This window comes from Chelon labrosus (assembly GCF_963514085.1).
Source record: "Chelon labrosus genome assembly, chromosome: 2".
Lineage (NCBI taxonomy): Eukaryota > Metazoa > Chordata > Actinopteri > Mugiliformes > Mugilidae > Chelon > Chelon labrosus.
Window position 1 is genome coordinate 22,538,255 of NC_140338.1, and position 21,254 is coordinate 22,559,508.

Sequence of the window (21,254 nt, forward strand, 5' to 3'; positions counted from 1 at the left end):
TATATAAAACCCACATTTCATTTCTTTATAAGAGATGTTTAATAAGTCACTGGTTTTGCACAAAACATTATTTTTTACTTCACTCAGTGATCAATCTCAAGAGCAAGTACAGTGTCAGAGACAGTGTCAAGACAGCTGCTGCATTCTTGTGTAATATAACAATCTCAATTATTAAGATGTGGGAGCATCAGAAGAAAAAGGAAAATCTGGTATTGGTACTATTATGTTGTGCGCATGTAAAAATGTATAGCGAAGCATATGTCAGCCCTCAGCTGTCCTTTCTAGTGCTTGATCAGATCTCCTTGTTTTTTTCTGCTCCCAGACCTGTCTACTGGGGTTTCCATGTCCATACCCTTGAGGCTGCAGGCTCTGTCTTCACAGCATCCATGGAGCAGTACTCCAGCCTTGATGAAAAGTGCACGGGCTCAGCTGCTGCAGACTCATTCTAACGTCAACAAGATCTCTCAGGAGCAACAGGGCATTCCCTCTGCACGGAGCCTATTGTCCTCCAAGAGAACTTCTGTCAGTAACACTAAGGGTGGTAATATAAAAAGGATCTCTAGTATCAGCTCAACCAGTAGGACTATGGCTCCACAGGCCTCTTTACCCATCAGGGGATCCACAGCAGAGTTGCCTGGCACTGAGGTAGCCATCGCCGCACAGCATAAAGCCAGCTTTCTGGGTCACTACAATAAAGGCCAGGCTTCCGGCAATATGGCTGGTATGCGCAGGAAGAGCTATGTATGCCAGTCCTGCGGCAAGGCTTTCCCTGGACTGTCCAACCTGGAAGCCCACGAGCGAGTCCACACGGGGGAGAAACCTTTCCGTTGCAACACCTGTGGGAAGCGCTTCTCGGAGGCCGGGAATCTGAAGAAGCATCAGAGAGTTCACACGGGGGAGAAGCCCTTCAGCTGTGACCAGTGCGGGAAAAGGTTTGCCTGGATTTGCAACCTGAGGACGCACAAGCAGTCTGCCACAGGCTGCGGATCACACGCCAGTGGTGGGTTAGAAATGCACTAATGACTGAGGAACGAGATTGCTGTTACTGTGTACGTGTCATTTTCACACACACATGCCATTTCTTCATTGTGTCGCGGTAGTGGTACACATTGAGAAACAATGTGAGTGCCCCAAATAAAATGCTTTTTAGGATTACCTGTGTGTACCTTGAGTTTAGTACTGTAGAATGGGAGGGCTTTAAATTATCAGCATCCTCTCCTGTGGAAGCCTCTACTTTCAAAGTCCGGCTTAATACTGCTGATGCTCTGAGCACCTTTCCTCTCTCTCTAACTATGCATTCATGTGCTTCTACTGTATGGCATTGTATGACGTGCCATTAACCCTCAGCTATCTGTGAGCATCTGGAGATGCATGTTTCTCATCTGCGGTCCTGGCCCCCACAGACCTGCCCAGTGTTCACTGCTTACAGTTATTTATTCCCACTAGGTCTGCCAGTTGATTAAAATGTTTACGTAGTTAGCAAGCAATTGTGTTTTTCTGCATCTGCTGTGTGCTAGCAGGTAAAGTTTGAGACCTGTATTCTTTTGGCGGTTCACTTCAGCTCTGTGATTTTGTTCTTGTTAAAAGAAACCATCTGGCAGGGCTTTGAAGCGGAACTTGCTGTTCAAGTGAGTCCTTTCATTATCATTTTCTGCTGGTTCTCTTTCTTCTTCTTCTTGTTCTACGGGGCATATAACTGCCCTTCTGCAGTGTAAATTTATTTCCTGTAATCGTACTTTAGATTCTGCTTGCTTGCCACAGCGCTTTCTGCTCCTCTTATCACTTTCATTTCCGAAACTACAAATTCTGTAACAATATTTTTTCTTTAGTGCCATTAACACATTCAAAGCCCTAATTCCTACCTAAATGTCATGAATAATTCTCCAGTCTTTTTTATTCTTTATCAATCACCCATGCTATATGCATAAACTGTTTACATGTACTCTTGTTTGTATATCGTTTACATGCTGCATACCGTATGCTTTATCCAGGTGCATGTATGACTACTGCTCCTCCCCTCCTCTCTTCCCTATGGTTTGGTGTTTCTGTCTGGTTGGCATGAAGGAGATGTGTCCCTCTATTTGTATGAGCTGAGTTATTATTGTTAAAAAGGAGGTTTTCCTTACCGCTGTTACCTAAGTGCTTGATCTGTGGGTGTCAGGCTCTGGGATCTGTAAAGGTTCTTGAGACAGTTTGGACCGATATTGATTCTACACAAATAAAACTGAATTGCCATGATGCAATGTTCACACCACAGATGACAAAGTTACAAAACAGCATTGCTGCCGAGTTGCCAGTTAAGTGTTGCCCAAGCTCTTGTTGACATTGTTATATCATCTGGTGAAGCAATTATTTTGACAAGTCAACAAATCGTGCAGACTGACTTTAATTGGTGACATAGGTCATACAATATCAATATCACATCGCTGACTTCTGCCGAAAATCCCTGTCAGCTTTTTCACTGGTAGTCTGAACACACTAATACAATGTTGTGTTTTACATTACTTCTCAGACAAAACCAGTGGTTGTAAAGCTTAAAACCTCATTAGCTACAAAACATGTGTATTTCACATTACTGCTGACTGTTGCAAGGATTTTTTAAAACTTATTTTACACTTTTCACAGTTCAAAATAGTCAATAAGATTGCACGGATGTTACAATTTAGGTTTGGAAAACTGCTGGTCATAATGTCTTTTCTACTTGACGTGTACTGCATAGGCTAAACTGTTGTTTGGTCTTCCTCTAAGTTGTTTGTCGGTAGAAATATTGATCACTGAGGGTTCTGGAGAATCAAAAATACTATACTATATACTATTCATATTAAAGAAAGATAATTCAGAGATCTGTGGCATGATTACGTGTCTTCCACCACTGCCTGGTGTGTTGCCACCACCAGCTAACTACCCCACTGGAGACCACACAACAAAAATTTAACCGTACCACATTCATTTAAATAACACGGGCAGTGTGACTATTCAGCATGTTTCTGAGGAGGAGTAAATGGAAAGAATACATTACTACATGTATGTCTCAATACTGTGACAATGACTATTATGATTATTAAAATGAGTCTGAAAGTAAGTTCAGATCATATTGTAATGCGTTTTGTTAATAAAAGTTTTTATTTTGATTTTTTTAAGGGGAGATATTTGGTCAGAATTTGAACAAATACAATTTCTACAATCTCTGATCACGTTATCATGAGTTGGGGATGCTTTTCTTTGCTTACAGGTGTTAACAGACCCTAGTCATGTGAGTTCCAGCTTTGTTTTTTTTGGAAATACCCACTCGGTTTAATAGTTTGTGTGTAAATAGTGCTCCTTTCCAGTTTCAAATCAATTCAATGGCGCTCAGATGCCATGTACTTCGTCCTCTTGTACTATGTCCATCATCGCATGCCTAAACCAGCCCCAAATTGTTTAATTGGCCCAACAATTCCCCAACAATTCCCCAACGGGACGACTCCAGAGCAACTTTCCCTAACAATAATTTTGGGGGTGAGGTACAGGTTGTTCAGGTTGGCTTCCAGGCTAGAATGCAGTACCTGTTTCAGCACTTTGTATAAAAGTTAATTCACAATCAAATTAATTCATTCATTCATTCATGAATTCATTCATCTTCTGTAACCACTTATTCCTGTTAAGGGTCGCAGGGTCTGCTGGAGCCTATCCCAGCTGTCGTTGGGCGAGAGGCGAGGTACACCCTGGACAGGTCGCCAGTCTATCACAGGGCTAACACAGAGAGACAGACAACCATTCACACTCACATTCTCACCTATGACCAATTTAGAATCACCACTTAACAAGCATGTCTTTGGACGGTGGGAGGAAGCCGGAGTACCCGGCATCAGTGCTAACCACCTCGGCACTGTGCCGCCCACAATCAAATTCTAATCACAAATTCTTATCAAAATTGCCACTCTATTACTTAACTTAGCAATCTAAGTATGTGACTAAAATTACATATAACGCAATAATGGCTTTATATGAAAATTTTACATGAAAAAGCGTGTTGCTTACATTGAAAAATACTAGCAAAAAATTAGCGTTCAACTACTTTAGGGACCGTGTGACTTAATTCCAACAGTTTTCCAACTTTTATACATGTCACCAAGGCAACACCTTTAGAAACCTGGATTTTCTCCAGCTTGTAAAAACTGACAATCCCAGAAACAAGCAACAAAACATGTGGCTGAAGGAAGATAAATTTACAAGTAGACTAGTATGGAATTAAAGCATCAACTTGGGTAAATCTAACAAGTTTGACATTGACAGTATCATCAAGGGAATACATTTACTTTTGCCTTGCCTTCAGTTTAATACTGATCTTCTGTTGATATGCACTACTCGTTGATAGCGCTTTTTGTTTTCCTTCTATTACATCCAAGTATTGTAACTTGTTACTACATATGATTACATCTTCCTCACCAAATTGACAATGGAACTGAAAAGTGCATACATGTGTACATAAATGTTAACTATATCATCCATATAACTACAACTAAGATTGGACTGAGATTACAACTGGACGGGTATTTAGCAAAATAGAGCTAAGCTATGTCTAGAACACACAAATAACACGGTGGTGTGGAACTTTATCCAACTCATTAACTTACCTTAAGATATTTCTTCAGGTGTGACATTAAGCTTTCTGACGCAGCCTAAAGCAACGTGGTTGAATTTACAGCGTTTAACCAGCTTAATCTGAACATCTTTAGTAAAACAATAACTGAGAGAACACAGAGAGGTCGTAGCAAAAAAAAAGTCTGCTCTTTTATTTCTTCAATCACCCCCTGCCCGGTCCATATTATTAAATCTCTGCTATAAGTTAAGATATTTACAACATCATTCAAGGCCCTTCACAAAATGCATCATGATCGTCAGTAGAAAGAATCCTATTTACATTGTACAAAACATTGCATACATACTCACCACCGCCCCCCCCACCACATTGTCAGACAGGCTGTTACTTTAAACTGGTAAACAGTAACAGTAACAGTAAACTGGTCAGCTACTGGCTTGCTCATCAAGACCGTCAGTAAGGCAGGCAGTCCATTAGTCATGTGAAGCATCTCAGTGCCAGTAAATGGAAAGAGTTCATTTGAAGCATGAAGCTAAACGGCAAAAAAATCAAGGGTGTATTGTGCGGTCAATTAAACTGTTGTATTAGCATCAGACTACAGGTGCGTCTTTAACAGGGGACACTATGTTGTTTTTTTATGGACAAAAAAATAAAACAAAAAAATCATTGCCATTTTTGTCTGCAGCCTACTCAGGATGTATACAGGAAGTGTGCTTTGCCCACAGAACATAATTTATGTATTTGGGAAGGAAAATGAAAAGCAGAAAAAAAAAAAAAAAAAATGCTAATAGCAGTTTTTGATTTTTTTTTTTTACATGGTCATGTGATTGTCTACAAACAGAACACTAAGCCAGGACTTTGTGAACATCGGCATAGCACCACCAAGTCAACACGTCCAAACCTTTGCCTGTTCCATTCACTCCTCATTGAACAGATTTGCTTCATATACAAAAACACTTGTTTAAACATAATTATGGAAACATATCCTTCCCCAATTAAAACGACTTACTTAAAACGCCCCGAACGGATCACGACTTTAAAACAGAGCTGATGTGATTAACTTCAAAAATCAACGTAGTGGTTTCGAAAAGACCTGAGAGCCCCAAAAAACAGAAAGACACAATGTAAACAGAACCACCATAAAGAACAAAGACAGACCCCGAAATATCTCCAGTTGAGTGTTTGTCCAACGGTTAACAGTAGCTTCAGTCTCTATATCGACAAGTGCCGTTTTGCCGTTTGGAGTGTTCAGTGTGGCTGTATAACCCAGGACAACAACTGCATAGGCATGTTTTGGCTGAAAACAACCTGGTCCAACTGTTAGAGTTGAACGTACACTGGCTCATATCAAAAACATTTTTTTTTTCATGATTCCCCCCCCCCCCCCTTTCCCTCTCTCTCTCTTTCTCTCTCTCTCATTCGGAGTGCATGTTCCCATACAGTCATCAATTTCTCTCCTAGCTCTCAGTGGTTTCCTCGAAATCTTCATACAGCCACTATGTTGTTCATCTCCCACTTCTGGGTGGTTTTACTGTTGTCACAGTCTGATATGAAGACTTTGTGAAGCAGGTCAGACCGGTCCAGACATTTCCCTGTATAGGTAACACAAAACGCAATAGATGACAAAGTGTAGTGATTTACATGACTTCATGTAAATCACTTTCCCTCGAATGCTTCAGAAAAACAAAGTAAATATACTGAGCACTAGTGTTGACCAACTACAGAACACATTGATAAGGCTATTTAGACAGAATATATATCAGATTCCTTCCAAACATGTTACGCGATAAATAAACACTTGCTGCTCTGAGTAATAATTTGTGCTGGACCTTTGTTGCCTGTCAACTCACATTTTATTTCAGTACTAGAAATTGATGCCAGCCTTCTAGTGTCACACCACAACAAACATTCTTCATAGTGAAGATAAAAGATCCAATCTAAGATCTAAGTTTACTTTTCAATTTCATTTTTTTTTTTTTTTTTTTTTTTTATTTGTTTCCTGGAGTTGTGTGGCTGTTGAACCAAATAGTGGTAACAACTGAAGCAACTCGTTTTTAATTTTCTGCTCATGCAGTTTGATACTCGGATTGACTTCTCCACAACAACGGCACCCAAGGCTCATAGATTTGTCAGAAATAAAGTTAAATTAACAAAAAAGCTTCAGAGCTGAAAAGTTTTAAATGAGAATACTATGAAATATGAAAACCTATGTCCTTTGTTGAACACTGGCCCATTCTTGGCCAGCCTAGGACAATAACTGACCTTAAACCATTCGCATTTTTCAGTTCACCTTTTGCACATATTCACATGTGGCCCTGCAGTGCGTGACTGCTTGTTGTTATTTCGATTTTCATTTGTGGAAGTTTCTCGATGACCCTCATGAAGGCCACGACCAGAAACACTGCTCGGTCTAATAATATAGTTTCTTTTTCTTTGCTACAAATTGGAGTTTCGACCGCTCGTATTCAACTATTGTTCTCTGGCAACAAACCAAAGCAGTTGCCAGCCTGTATAAATCATTTAAAAACCAACGCCTGTGATAAACATGGTGCAGATATTTACCCGTTGGCACGTGAGTGAAGCGATGGAGATCCTGGACAGACAAGAAGAACAACATGGAGAGCAGGGGAATTATCAGTTTTATCATTCACACCGTTAATGTCACAAAGAAAATGTTTTGTTTTGATCATTGAGGTGATAGAGTGTGTACGTGCTTCCCTCTGTCTCACCTTGAAGTACTTCCACTCGGTGTGCTGGTTCTGGTCACAGTGTGTGATGATGACTGCTGAATTATCACCTCCTTTGGTCAGGCATTGATCATACTGCATCAGCTGGTTGGCGTCATTAATTCGGAACAGCTGCACATAGAGTTTACAGTGAGCAAAGTATCCAAACCAGTCTCCTAGAACAGACTTATGCCCTCGGACCTGACCAAACCTGACCACAAGCTACAAAGAGTTGGACGACTGCATTCAGAGCCCTATAGGAAATAGCTCATACTGAGACCAGAAACCTTTTCCTCTCCATAAACAGCATGAATTTAGGCACAACTGGAACTGGAGGCCTTTCTTCAACAAAGAAACCGTTTGATACGTCTGATAATAATACGTGCTAATGGATAGATTCAATTATGTGTAATATATGTCATTCAAGTGGAGGTTTCCTTTAGAACACGGTGGGTTCAGACACGGTATTAACGTGTATCCTGAGTGAAGAAATCACACGTATACAGCTTTAAGTATTTAAGTTGATGTTGAGTAACAGTTAGAGATCTGATTTCACCTCCAAATGTGGTCTGAGCACTTCTTTGGCGTGTTCACACTTGTGCTCTACACTGGCTACTTGCGATTGGATCACTCAAGACGCATGTTACTACCTGGTTTCGCAAATGTATTTTAACAATATTGCCTAATCTAATCTCATAACATAGCTCTTTGTTTAAACAGTTCCTTGCTGCACAGTGGTCCAAGCAGATTGTGGTACAGAACATGTATAGTATATAGTTTTAAGTAACATACTTTTTGATCATTGGATTTGGTGTAAAGTATCAGGCAATTTCAAGTCAAGAGGTTCAACTACAAGAGTAAATGTAACTTTATGTGCGTCTGACTTGAGTCTGGGGTCCTCATCTCTGCCTCACAGTGAACATCCTCTTGGGTGAACCGACTAAAGATTCAGGCTTAACTTCAGAACCATACAATATCAGGCCCAGAACATCTGTACCAGAACTGAAGTGAACTACAAGTTTGAAAGCAACACCCCCCATACGGCAGTGTTTCATTACCTGGTTGCCCCCCATCCTGTGGCAGGGGCCTATTTCTACGTTGCCTCCATTCGTGTGTCCCATACTGTCAATACAGTAACTCGTCTCAAAGCCCCGAATCTGCACAAATGACGGGATATTATAGTTAGATTTTTTTTAAATAAGCCGTCTAACAATTATGAACGTGTGTGTGTCTGCGTGTGTGTGTGTGTGTACCTACCTCCCCCCATTCTACATTTTTAGGAGGAAGAGGGTAGTGCATTGGAATGTCATATGCTATTTCCTCCATGAACCATTTGAAGCTTTTACATCGATGTTCCTCCCTGAAAAAAGTTCAGCCAAAAAACAAACAATTACTTCACAACCAGTAAACGTATTGTTTCCGCACTGAGCACATAACATTACTTTCAAAGACAAAATGAAGTGTTATGATGTTTTTTACGGATGCATTAACACAGAGACATAATGATGAGACATAAAACTGAATATGTATAACAAATAAATACAAAGTTCTGTTGCATGTGTGTACCTGAAGCGTTTAAGATCACTTATGTCCCCGTAGGCTAGAGTGAGTGTTTCAGGACGGCTGGCGTAGAAATAGTCCTTATAGTCATCCCACCATACCTCCACCACACGAACATAATTCTGCACAAACACAAAGGTTTTAGTTGGATTAGTTACGACTGACGGAGTTAGACCTTATGTTTTTAACTTGCTAATATGCCTATATGTTTTGGAACGTTCACAGTACGTGCCACGTGTATAATCCTTACAATGCATCAGGCTTGATAAGAGTTATGTATTGACACCAGGCTGCAAAGCATTAGCTACAATATGATTTGGCAGAATAAAAATATTTAAGCAACACCACTATAATTTATTACAACGGGGTATTACAGGATATGCAGCAATTGTGCTGAACTTGGCACAGCCCGTCTGTGCTGCACCCTCACACCCACAACACACACACACACAAGAAATGATCCCAGTTGGATTTTTGTTAACCATTAAATCCTGTGGGAAACACTGGATTCCCCTCATCTGTCTAGAGTAGAGCATGTGGTGCAACATAACAAGTCATTGCATGGATTGTCTGATATTGCAGTCTACACAGATATCTGCAAAATGCTAAACACATTTAAAAAAGTTCATAGATTTATTATTTTCCTGGTTGATTATACATTGGTCACATCTATTTGTTTTATAGTGTTTGTGCACATATCATCCTGTGTCATGAAACTCTGTGGAAAGTGTATACAAGCACTGTAAACTAACCAGTAACCACTTTCTTAAAGGTGGTGATTAAATTATCACTGGCACAAGTACATGCATCTGATTACTAATACCAACACTACTGCTGTCAGTGTCTGACAACAAAAAATGCTAAATTGTGCTATTTTGTCATTTTTCAAATGTGGAAATGAGCCTTCAGACATATGGAAGAGCACTCCATATGTATAATCTATACACGTACATAACACTAACGCATGGCTTTGTAAATGTGGTAAAATTTTAGCACACAGTTACTGCTCTGAATCTGCTCAGTTTTATACTGACACTGATGCTTTATTCTGCTACAGGTATTTCAGAGGTGAGCCATTTTACCTTCAGAGTGGGCGAGGATCCAACATGAGCTGGAGGAGGGTTGCCTTGCCAACCCTGAAGTCTGTAGATATGGCCAACACGAGAACACGGCACAAAGAGCAGCTGGCCACCACACTGCCAGATCTAAATAGACAGACAACAATCAAATGTTTTAAAGAAGGCATGGAGACGCCATCCTCAGTGTCTTTAAACTGATCTACTCCATGTCTACCTTATATGATATTTCGAAATTTTCTCCTCCCCATATCTGCAGTCCAGGGTCGTACAGACCCAGCTCAAAGAAGAAGTCTCTTTCTATGGCAAACAGACCTCCGGCCATGGCTGGAGATCTACGGGAATAAAAACAGACAAATGGATCCGAGATCAGAAATACAAACACACGTTTAAACACGTGCATTATAACAGTCTTCTTCACGCTAAAAGTTACTTAGCTTTGAAGGCATCTGGTGAAAACAAACTGATAAAGCTTTTCTTTAAAGCACAAGACATTAAATAACAGTGAACTGCTGTCTAAACATTGCTACCTACGTTGCCTTAAAGCAATACTTCAGTTATTTCATTGGCGAATGAAATAACTGAAATAAATGAAAAGAGAAACCACAGAACAGACCATGAGACTGGGAAACAGTCAATGAGAAATTAAAAAAAGAAAAGAAAGAAAGAATGAAAGCAAAGTTGACAGGTCTGACAGAAAGATATGAATGAACAAGAGATGATGGTTGGGAGGAAGGTGGAGGTGATAGTGCCCCAGTCTGAACTCAATTCACATCAGAAGCTCTCCTGCATGATAAAATATCCCAAACCAAAATGTCTAAAGATGATCAGTCACCCAAGTCATGGTTTAACCAAATGGTAACAGAGCTCGCTTGAGTTTCTAGAAGACAGCCATTGCCTGGGGTTTTCATTATTCAGTTAGAATTGAAAAAGTCTTTTGGATGAGAAGTGCAATGTCTTCAAGTAATCTCTGCAAGTCCAGCTGCCTTTGTTTTACCACTTAGATTCGCCAACATGAACCCTCCTGACATTTACATCAGGACCCTCTATTCTCTCATTGAAGGTAATGCAGTCATGTTGCCATAGCCCATTAAGTTCCTGAATTTAAAGTGGACAGAAAAGAAAAGTAAGTTCACAGACGTACTAAACATGGAAAACATTTGATTGGAAATGCAGCTGCACTGAACAAACAAAGCGCACTATGAACTTTGGCGAAAGCAATTGACTTCCAGTAGAGGAAACATTAAACCAAAGGGGAAGGACACGCTACTCCTCATCAGCAGGAGATTCGGTTTAGTTGGTTAGTAGTGATATGCAAAAAACTGACTCATTATGCTCATTCTTCTAGAAAAGTACTCAAAAATGTTTCGAAATAATTTGTTTAACAGTTTTGTCACAAATTAGCTCAGGCACCAGTTGTTAAAAATGTCAGATTTATCATAAGAAATGGTCCAGGTTAGTTGTGACACTTTTGTCATCTGTGTTGACACTATTCAAGAGGCACTAGATTTCTGTACCTATATGGCTCAGTGTGAGTTTTTCTCAATTTTTTTTCTCTGTCTCCCAGAGGAACTCTCTTCCAAAGCATGCTCCAGTCCCAGGCTCCTCTAGCAAAGCCGTCGCTGTCTCCTCCACCCTGGGGCTCGATGTTGAACGTCTGGCCGTGGATGGAGTCGATCAGAGGCACGGTACAGACAGTTCTGACAGGGTGAGTGTGAGGCCATGCATACAAGACACATGGGGAGAAGAAGTGTAGGGGTGGTGTACGTGAAGGGGGGGGGGGGGGGGGGGGGTACAGATAGCCATGCCAGTGACGACACAAAGACATGGGGTGGGATGTTCCAGTACAGAGCAAGACACAGTGTAGGATAGGACAGGTTGGGAGGGATGGGAGATAGAAACACAACAAAAAACAAAGATGAGTTTTTGCATGGGGGGTGCTGCGGGAATGTACCGGTAAGGCTGGGTGACATGTTTTCTCTTGGCTTTTTCTTTCTGGCTAAGTGGTACTCTCTTCCAGAGCAGGCTCCAGTCCCATGCTCCTCGAGCCAGGCCGTCCTCATCTCCACCCTGCTGGGGCTCCATATTGTACTCATTACCATCTATATAGTCTATCAGCGGTACTGTGCACACTGTCCTACATACAGACATACAAAAACACACAAACCTTGTGATGTTCCAATATATACACTCATTTGTCAGTTCATTAGGTACACTAGTGAAAACTAATGCATTCTAATATAACAGTCCTGCACTAAGTCTCAACTTTGTGAAGGTTAACAGAACTGAAGGCTGTGTTTCACTTTGCAGTAAAACTGAATTGTATTGTGTTTTTTCAACACATGTTCCTATTGTTTTGACAGTTCAATTTAGTTAGTGCGCTAAATAACAAACACTGTTGTGCTTAAACGATTCCAGTTTCACCATAAATTACATCCTCCAAAATGATCATCCGGTTGAATGAATCGGTTTTAACATCATAAGAACATGCAGAGGACTGTTACATTAGAATGCATTCCTCTTCGCGAGTGTACCTAATGTTTTGGCGAGTGAGTTTATATGGAATTCAGACATCACTACATCTAACAGAAGTGTTTTAGCTTTAAATAGTGTCCCGGACTAAATCAGGACTGTGGCTCACATGCTAGGAACTAATTGGAAATCTATTCAAGAGATGGTAACTTCGTGGCTAATTAAGGAGAACGTATAATTAATTACTGGATCAAATAAGATGCATCTTACGGGTGTGATTACAACTTCTTGTTTTCTTTTCAGGCTTGAATTAATTAATTAAAACAATTTTGTAAATTTAGCTCTGGTCTGTTCACCTTTTTAATTAAATGAAATGTATTGGCACAATTATTATTATTCTGCAAAATAGTCTTGGCTGCTGGTGTATTTTCCCCCACTACCACTCAGCTGGGCTAAATGTGGATGTGGGAAAAAAAAACACCACATGCCATCATTTACCAACATATTGTTATTAAAGCCTCTTTCACACTGAACAAAAAAAAGACTAATTAACACCTGGCTTTTGTCTTCACCTGAAAAGGGTACAATCAGAAAAAGAAAGTTACAGTTTAATAAGCAGTTGGATAACAGCCACTTTTCTTTTTTTTTTTAAATAAATGTAAAGCTTTGACACGTATCTGAGGATGAATAGTTGCGTGTGTTACCTGTCTTTTGAAATAGGAGCAATCAGTGGAGCATACCAGTTGACTGAAACCTCACAGTGAGCATCCAGGTAGATCAGCACCTAAAACAGAAAAGAGCACTTGGATATGTGTGTGTTTCGGATCCGTGCTACCGCTACACTTAACTAGTTTAAGTTAAGGGCATTGAGTTAGAATCCTTGTCTGCGACACATTCAACAACAGCTGCAGTGAGAGTGCAGCCGTGGGATCTGACAGATGAGAAGATACCTGTCCTTTAGTGGCCTTCTTGGCTCCAATACTCCTGGCTTGTATCAGTCCTTCTCTCTTCTCGTTTCTGAATATTCTTACAAGGCCGTTCCACTGCTTGATGTACTCCTCCAAGCGTTCCTTCAGATGGACTACACACAGACACAGACGCGCATAGTTATGATCTTAACGTTGCTGACTGCTGGCATTGTTTTGCCTTTTATCTCCATCAACTTATCCATAATGCACATTTAAAAAACAAGTGTTGACCAAAGTGCTTTACAAAATCAACCAATAAACAAGAAGTCAAAGTAAGGACAAAATAATAAAACTGTTTTCTGTCCGCCTGCCTCTACTTCTGATTTTTTCATGCGGGCATCCCAGCCACGACAACAGCTGACTTTGTGTAACTTGAACTTGATTGATTTTGCTGGCTCTGATCACACAACAATACTCTTCAAGGTTACACATCCCTCTCCTCACTCTAAAAAGAAATCTCTCTCTCTCACTCCTTTCAAGCTTTCCCTACCTCAGACACTTTTTTAAATACCAGCATACATAACAGGAGCTTGTCGGTAAATGTTAAAACTCCAGTAAGACACAAAAAGGGGGAAAGTTTCCTTGTGCCAGGGTCAAATGAAGAAATAAGAATTTTTAAAAAAGACTATACAGGAAGTCAGAGCAGAGAACCTTGTTTCTCTAAGGGCTCCTATTCCTCTAGGGAATCTGCAAATGATATGTTTGTCTTCTTGAATAAACACTCAGGCTGTTTGCCTTGGTGTGATGAGTAATGAGTGCGCCTTTAAACTTGTACTGTGAGTTCAGTGTTTAATTTTTAGTTCCACATTATTTGGGATTGTTATTAGACAAAGACATGGTTGCAGTGCACATAAGGATTATCTTATGTGCATTTCTTAACATATGTGGGTGACAAAAAGCTACAGTTACAGTGTTCACTATTTCAGCATTATGGATGGAATACCTGTAGAGACACACATATGCGCCCTATAGACCACAGTGTTTACAGTGCCCATTCTGACTGATATCACCCACCAGTAACAAAGGGGAGAAGAAATTGACTGGCACTTGAAGTAATGGTTATTTATAATGGTAAGTTAACGGAAGTATTAAATGACTACTCAGAAAATAATCTAATAATATCATTGGTTGCAGCCCTAATGTCAAAATCTATTTAACCCACAATTCAATGAGAACTGTGGGTATATTCCCAACTCACAGGTTGACGAATATGGATTCCTGAGTTTAGACTAACGAGGAAATAAATTCTCGATTTAAAATAAAATCTGTGTTACATTCTGAACTGACTGCTGCAGGTGATTTATCACAGTTTCACTCAAACATACTATCTACATTTATCATTAAAAAAAATAAATAAAAATGTTAAAGACTGACTGCCTAGGGCTTCCTTAATTTAGTCAGGGAATAGCGTGAGAAATCCTCTTTTGTTCATAGATCGATCTCATCGGACCACTGTAGACTTAGGCTTGGCTGGTCAAATTTATAAATCATCCTATTAAACAATGCTCTTGAATACATGACTGTTTTCTGTAGGTGGTTTCATGGTTTGGATATTATTTGCTTCTATTACTTTATAAAGCACTTTATTATTTTATTATTGTTCATAACTTCAGTTCTGTAACAGGTGCTATGTGTGTAACTGTTCAAGATCTAATCACAGTGCATCTTAAATTATATTTTCATTACATCCAACATCACTGTAAGAAAAGAAGCAAACCCACCTTTGTTGCTAAAGTCATCGATCAGGACGATCTCAGCCAGGTATCTTCTGGGAGTCCTCTTGATGACACTGTGGACTGTTCTCATGAGTGTAGACCAACCTTCATTATGAAAGACTATCACCACACTGGACGTCAACAGCCTGTCATCATAATGCCAGTACTTGCACCTGGAAAGATGAGAGTGAAGTTACTGGATCTGGGATCTGTTATGGATCTGGTTCATCACACTGCAAAAGGAACTAAATTAATCCCAAAGATAAATAATTACACAAACATTACTTTGTGGTTACATATCTGTAAAACCGAGAAAGGTATTAAAAAAGCAACCTGCCAAGAGATACTTGGTTTCCACTGTTTGCCTTAAATTTCAGTTCTATTTACTTATTTCCAAACTGTCTGATCAGACCGATTCAGACATTTGCAACTCTTTTACGTAATGCCTAGAAATGTCTAAGGCTTCAGAGAGAGTGTGAAAATGGTTAAATGCAGTACTGCAAAGAGCAACCACGTTATCAACCAGGACCTGGCCATCAGTCTGTGCGAGTCGATCATGTTACGTAGATCAGGGTTTCTGCTGGTAACACTGATCCATGGTAAAAAGTGTTTCACACTACTCTTTTGTGATAAATGCCACCCCGCAGAAAGCTTTTGCTTGGCCGGATTATGTGTGAATACACACAAGTTGTGGTTTCGCTGAGTGTAGCTCAGCCCTGGCCTCTGTCTTACAGGCACACAGACACGCAGCTCTAAATACATCCATGACACAGACAGAGGGCAAATGAGAGAGACAGAGACTGCTATGTAACCTGGCTATTACATTCATATTACGCTCCTCCCTTACCCTCTACAGTATGTTATTGGCGGGGGTCTACATAATACTTCAAAATTTGGCGACAGATAACGTAGGCATATCTAGTTTCCACATTTACTTGTGGTGGTAGGAGTTTAAGACCCATGTTATCTTGTGTCGTTACCGATGTTTCCTAAAAGTGTCCCATGATGGTTGGGGTAGCCAATATGTTGAACTGATTCGAATAATTCAAATATGAAAAAATAAATAAACTGAAGCAAAGCTGGCAAAGCTGAAGTTAGTGCCCTCTCAGTCAGTTTTACCAGTCAACACAGCTTGAGTAATGCCGACATTACATTTAAATTTAAATTTACATTTATCTCAGGTCAATTTCAGCGTATGGTTACTGTGTTATAAGTTAACTCTAATGTATGTTCAATGTATGTTACTGCTACTGGATGCTTGGATTTCCTTCAGGATCAATAAAGTATCTATCTATCTATCTATCTATCTATCTATCGAGGAACATCGAGGGAAATTACAGAAGGGCTGGCATTTCATATGGTAAAAGACGTGGCACCCATTTACATAGTTGAAGCTTGACTAAAGATGATGAAAACAATTAATCCCAAATATGAACCATCAACCTGCAATTGCTGCCCACACACATTGCCCTGTCTGTACAACAAACAGGAGAGAAGATTGCAGCGCAACAAGCTCAACAAGTAATTGTTTTAGTCAACTACAGATGTCTGGACCAGCAGGCTGAGGACAACTGTAAATGTGTCAATGATGCTGTCAACTTTTGTTCTGAGACAGAAACATTTTTAATACTGGGAACTGCATTGAAAAAAAAAATAAATAAATGGGATTTTATATTTTGGCCATATCACCCAGCTACAGGCTGATGTTAGGTAGGCAGCGCTGCACAATAGAGCCTCTAGTCCACACTAAGTTATTGCAGTTCACACAACTGAAGTGTGTGGTGGAAAAAAAAACAAATGCATTGCAATCTCTGAAAATGCTCCTTGAGTTGATTTCTACAACAATAAGAGAGCGCCTAAAATAGTTCCAACAGTTACAATTATCTCTGGACTGGTAAGGCGTCACCCTGCATGTTGCAGGAACCTGTGAGGCAGTGGGGGTGAGAGAGGAACACTGGCACAAATTCATGGAAGGAACAGGTTATTTAACACATTATAATAACAATCACAATATGTCACACCATATAAATGGTTTTTGGGTCATCCTATACATTATTTGATAACATATCAATAATCCTTAACAAGTCAGGACGCTGTCTATAATGTGAAAGATTGAGCTCAACAATTGTGTGACTGTGTTAGACCGGTTACAGGCAGCTTGTTCAGTTGGGTGTGTAACAGTCACACCTTACTGGTGTATCTTAGACAAACAATGTGTGTGTGCATTCACACCGACTAAGATAACTCTTGAAAAAGGCTGAATCAAAGCCATCTCTCACTATTTCATATTTAAGCCAGTCTGACTGGAGGTGTTCATTCACAAGAAGACAGCCCAGGGTGATCTAAATTATCCTAGCATCATGTAAGCTTGTATTTGATTATCCAAACATTCCCCGTGCTTGAATTACGTGATATATGATCTGACAGGGATCGCTAAACTGTTTCCGTAAAGTGTAGTGGTCATAAGAATATAAACAGTGATGCTGAGCTGACACCACAATTAAATGAAGCAAGATCTGTATTGAGTGTAAACAGCAGTACTCACTCTTCGTGGCGTATGTCACTGATTGTTCTGTCCAGTGAAATCATATCACTTGCCACCATGTTGAAGCCAAACTCTTTGATAGAAGCCTGGACGGAGTCTTTGTACTCTGGACCCAGGACAAATGACTTAGCTCCCTCTCCGGGACCATCTGGGACACCTGGAGGTTCGGGTTCCTTTGGTTCAAAGTTTCCCAGGGTACCTTTCTTCAGGATCGGGGCATTGTAAGCGTGTGTGTGTGGCCTGAACGTCACATACTGCTGCTGGATCACCTGTTGGTTGGGTTGCTGGTTGGGGTCCTGGGCATTGTCGTCCCCTCCTGGAGACAACAACACAAAACCAAGAAGATGAGAAAATAGACAATTTCTGGAAAATGCTGTATTTAAGACCATTTTAAAAACATAGCAAATGCTAAGCTAATACACAGTCATACCAAAGATTTGAAAGATTTGAAAGATTTCAACAGAGGTATATGTTCTAAATTTATTTGTGTTTAAAATCTGCAATATAAACATAGCTAAGATGATGATAAAGTAATCTATTGGTCCAAACTCACTGTAGGCTTGAGAAACTTTAATGATGTACATAATAGCTTAACTGCATTTACTTTAACATCATTTGTTTTTGATGGCATGGAACAATCAACCTCGTAAACCTTCTAAAAGACTTTATTAAATCTTACTGTACATGTATATGGGGGCTAAGTTTATTTATGGCATGTTCACAAACAAAACTCCCCTTTCTCACCATGTTTGAGTCTGATCGAGTGGAGGTCGACTTCCACTCCCTCCACATGAGGCCAGGGCACCACAGGCTTCAAATGATCTGCTGGATCCCCTTTGGGCAGCAAACTGTCCTCCTGTATGATGGAAATACAGATGGAAATTAGAGAAATTGAATGAACAACAATAAAACAGCGACAGACCAACGTCAGGTCAAGTGGCAGTGAAGCAGGATGATACGACACAGTTAGTCAAGCAGAAAATAGTCAAGTGCATCATCAGGAGGATTAATTAAAATGACCACAATCACCAAAAGGGAGGGATGAGTACTCTCTTTTGGGATTTGATTTCCCTCAGGACTTGAATATCCTCCATGCAGTGTACACTGATGCCTCTCCATTGCTTTATATGGCGAGACCGTTGTTGTGTAGTCTTTTGCATTACCGCTACCAGCTGAACTGGAGCGGAGCAGGCTGTTGTCTAACTGTTGTGTAGCTACTCCTGTTCAGACCTGCTATAAGACTGTATCTCCACATGTGTCTTGTAATGACCACTGTTCAGTTGTGTCTAATATGCAAATAAACACCCACTGTGTGTAATTTGGGGGGGCACAGAGGACACTGTCTATGTGTGATCATATCCCCATGGACACATTTTAATGGCAGGTGTGAACAGTGTCCTTGTGCTGCAATATACACAATATGTAAAGTGTTTATAAGATATACTAGGGCACTATAGCAAAGATTACTCTAGATTATAGTAGAACTGAGATGATTAGTAGTTACATTGACAAATAAATACCCCAAATGTCATGCTTTTCCAGGTTCTCATGTGCATAGATTTGCAGCCTTTCCTTTTAATTATCCACATACCTTTCACTTATGTTAAGAGCTCTGGAGTTTGGACTGTGGGTTTACAAAACATCAGTTGGTCAGAGAAATGAGAAATGAGCCTCCCCACCCACACGTTTCTGAGCACGGGGCACTTTTAATACTCTGCAAACACGATGTCGGACAGTAAAGAGATAGCTGTCAGCTGCAGCAACTCCCAAGTTCCGCCTTGAAGGACGCATGACGACAACACGGTGACGGATATGCGGATATGTATCCTGGAATAAACCTGTGACATTTAGGAATACTGTTTGTGTTCACAGGAAAACGTAAAAAAAAAACAGCCAAAAACATGTACCAAACGAGGAATAAGCGCTTGTACATCAAATATTACGTCGGCATACATTCCTCAACAGCTAGCCGCGGTGTTGCGCTAGTAACCAATCTCCATGACAACCATTGTAGAAACAAAAGAATAAAAACGTGTGCTTGTTGCTGAGGGATGCCTTTACTGATGAACACATACACGTAAAGGGCTAAACGTAAAGGCTGCTGTATACTGACGTGCTGGTGAGGTTCGTGCTAGCTCTGGAGGGGGGTGCTAACGCTGCGTGCACTTTTCTCTGTTAACACATTTTTGGGTTAACTGGTTTGCTATTGCTGCTGTTGCTGCTGCTGCTAACTTACCCTTTTCACAAATGGGTTATCCTCGCTGGGCTTGGGCGACAGAGAGGACCAGAGCACCACCAAGCCCAGAAATGTTCCAACGATGAGCAAACTCCGCAGAAGGAATCCTACTTTCACCCTCATCTTGGGAGCTCTTCCTGGACAGCCAGTACCTCCAACAGCTAAGCTAGGCTAGCCGACACCGCTCCAAGTCGGGGCTCACCGGCTGGCAGGAAGGACAGCTAGGCGGCTAAATAACTCGTAAGTTCCCGACGTTGTGAGTTGAACAACGGTGGTGGTATGAACTCAGCGGCCGCCACTTGTCACTAAAAACCGATTTTAAACTACACCTGGCTGGTGGCAGTCTCGCCTGTCCTGTTTTTTATCCGGTCTCCTTCTTGTACAGTAGTGTGACCGGGTACTGCTGAATCTGGCGTTACCCCGGCGGAACAGCACCCCCCCTGGCGGTACACCGGAGCTCAGCCCAGCTCAGCGGGACATCTTAACACTGGCAGCACAGATAAGAAATGTTGCCTCACATTATGAATTATTCTCAAATTCATACAATTTTATTAATATTACGGGGTTTAAATGCTCAAATTGCGTTCAGTAATGCTGGCATGTAAAAAGCAGGTATAACTAGGTGTGGATAGACAAGAGGTTTGTCCGGTTTTTCAAATTACAACAGTGCGGAGGTGTGCGGGTCATCTACTTTTACTCGATTCCTCCAATGCCCGGGTCACATAATAATATAGAGGTGACATCTTGTTAAAAAAAACAACAACAAAAAAACAAAAACAAAACAGATAATTACAATTTAATATACACATAATGGTATAATGGTGCAAACCACGTTCACACAAAAAGCAACAGGCGTCGAGCCATTGTCAATAGGTAACACGTAAGTGCATTGTCACCTCCAAAGGAATGTTTTGTGCTCGTGTCATAGGGGTGGAATAAAAGGCACTCAATGAATTTTGGCTCGTGTTCACGGTGGATCATTGCCAGACATGTCCTTGCTTGCAATCTTATCTTATTTCCTGGGTGACATCCCGAGACGGATTTGAAGTAGTCTGTGGAAACGGGAAGTTTGCTGCAGAATTCAGTATCAAATGATTTGGAAAATATCTATAACACAATACATTTAAGGGGCTTTTATTTTGAAGTTCCATGTTTGGATGGTCCTGATCGCTTTGTACTATCAGGGTGAAGGGAATTGAAAATTTAGAAACAGGCCAAGAATTGAGTATTTGGTTATGTTTGGTTATTTATTATTTATCAGTTTTCACTGGAGTTTATTCGTCATTCATTCAGAGTGAATGAATGACTTCGCTTTTATTTTGACGAGCTGTTTTTGCATACCGTCACGCTCCGAATAAGGAAGTGTGACACCTA

At 40.5% G+C, this 21,254-nt stretch overlaps 2 protein-coding genes across 4 annotated transcripts in view; one reads left to right on the forward strand and one right to left on the reverse strand.

The window, feature by feature from the left end:
• Window positions 1-10,034, forward strand: part of LOC311495929 (uncharacterized protein) — a 24,718-nt gene extending 14,684 nt beyond the window's left edge. The window contains exons 8-9 of one of the 2 annotated variants that reach the window (XM_084555606.1): window positions 323-1,000; window positions 9,926-10,034. In XM_084555606.1, the coding sequence (XP_084411732.1) occupies window positions 323-1,000; window positions 9,926-9,978 (731 nt within the window). In that variant the 3' untranslated portion in view covers window positions 9,979-10,034. Of the gene's footprint in view, window positions 1-322; window positions 1,001-1,991; window positions 3,440-9,925 lie in introns of those variants that run through there. The other variant, XM_084555605.1, reaches the window with a different exon arrangement.
• On the reverse strand, window positions 4,749-20,606 carry galnt7 (UDP-N-acetyl-alpha-D-galactosamine: polypeptide N-acetylgalactosaminyltransferase 7). Of its 2 annotated transcripts, none has more exons than XM_084555624.1 (15): window positions 19,881-20,606; window positions 18,389-18,500; window positions 17,645-17,960; window positions 15,106-15,272; window positions 13,367-13,497; window positions 13,121-13,200; window positions 11,462-11,644; window positions 10,162-10,279; window positions 9,951-10,073; window positions 8,875-8,990; window positions 8,566-8,668; window positions 8,367-8,465; window positions 7,312-7,440; window positions 7,145-7,175; window positions 4,749-6,174 (listed from the first exon to the last, which is right to left on the reverse strand). In XM_084555624.1, the coding sequence occupies exons 1-15, from the start codon at window positions 20,001-20,003 to the stop codon at window positions 6,068-6,070; spliced, it is 1,938 nt and encodes a 645-aa protein (XP_084411750.1). In that variant the 5' UTR covers window positions 20,004-20,606; the 3' UTR covers window positions 4,749-6,067. The 2 variants fall into 2 exon arrangements, with proteins under 2 accessions (XP_084411750.1, XP_084411751.1); XM_084555625.1 differs by lacking the exon at window positions 11,462-11,644 and adding an exon at window positions 11,899-12,081.
• Between the last annotated feature and the right edge of the window lie 648 nt (window positions 20,607-21,254).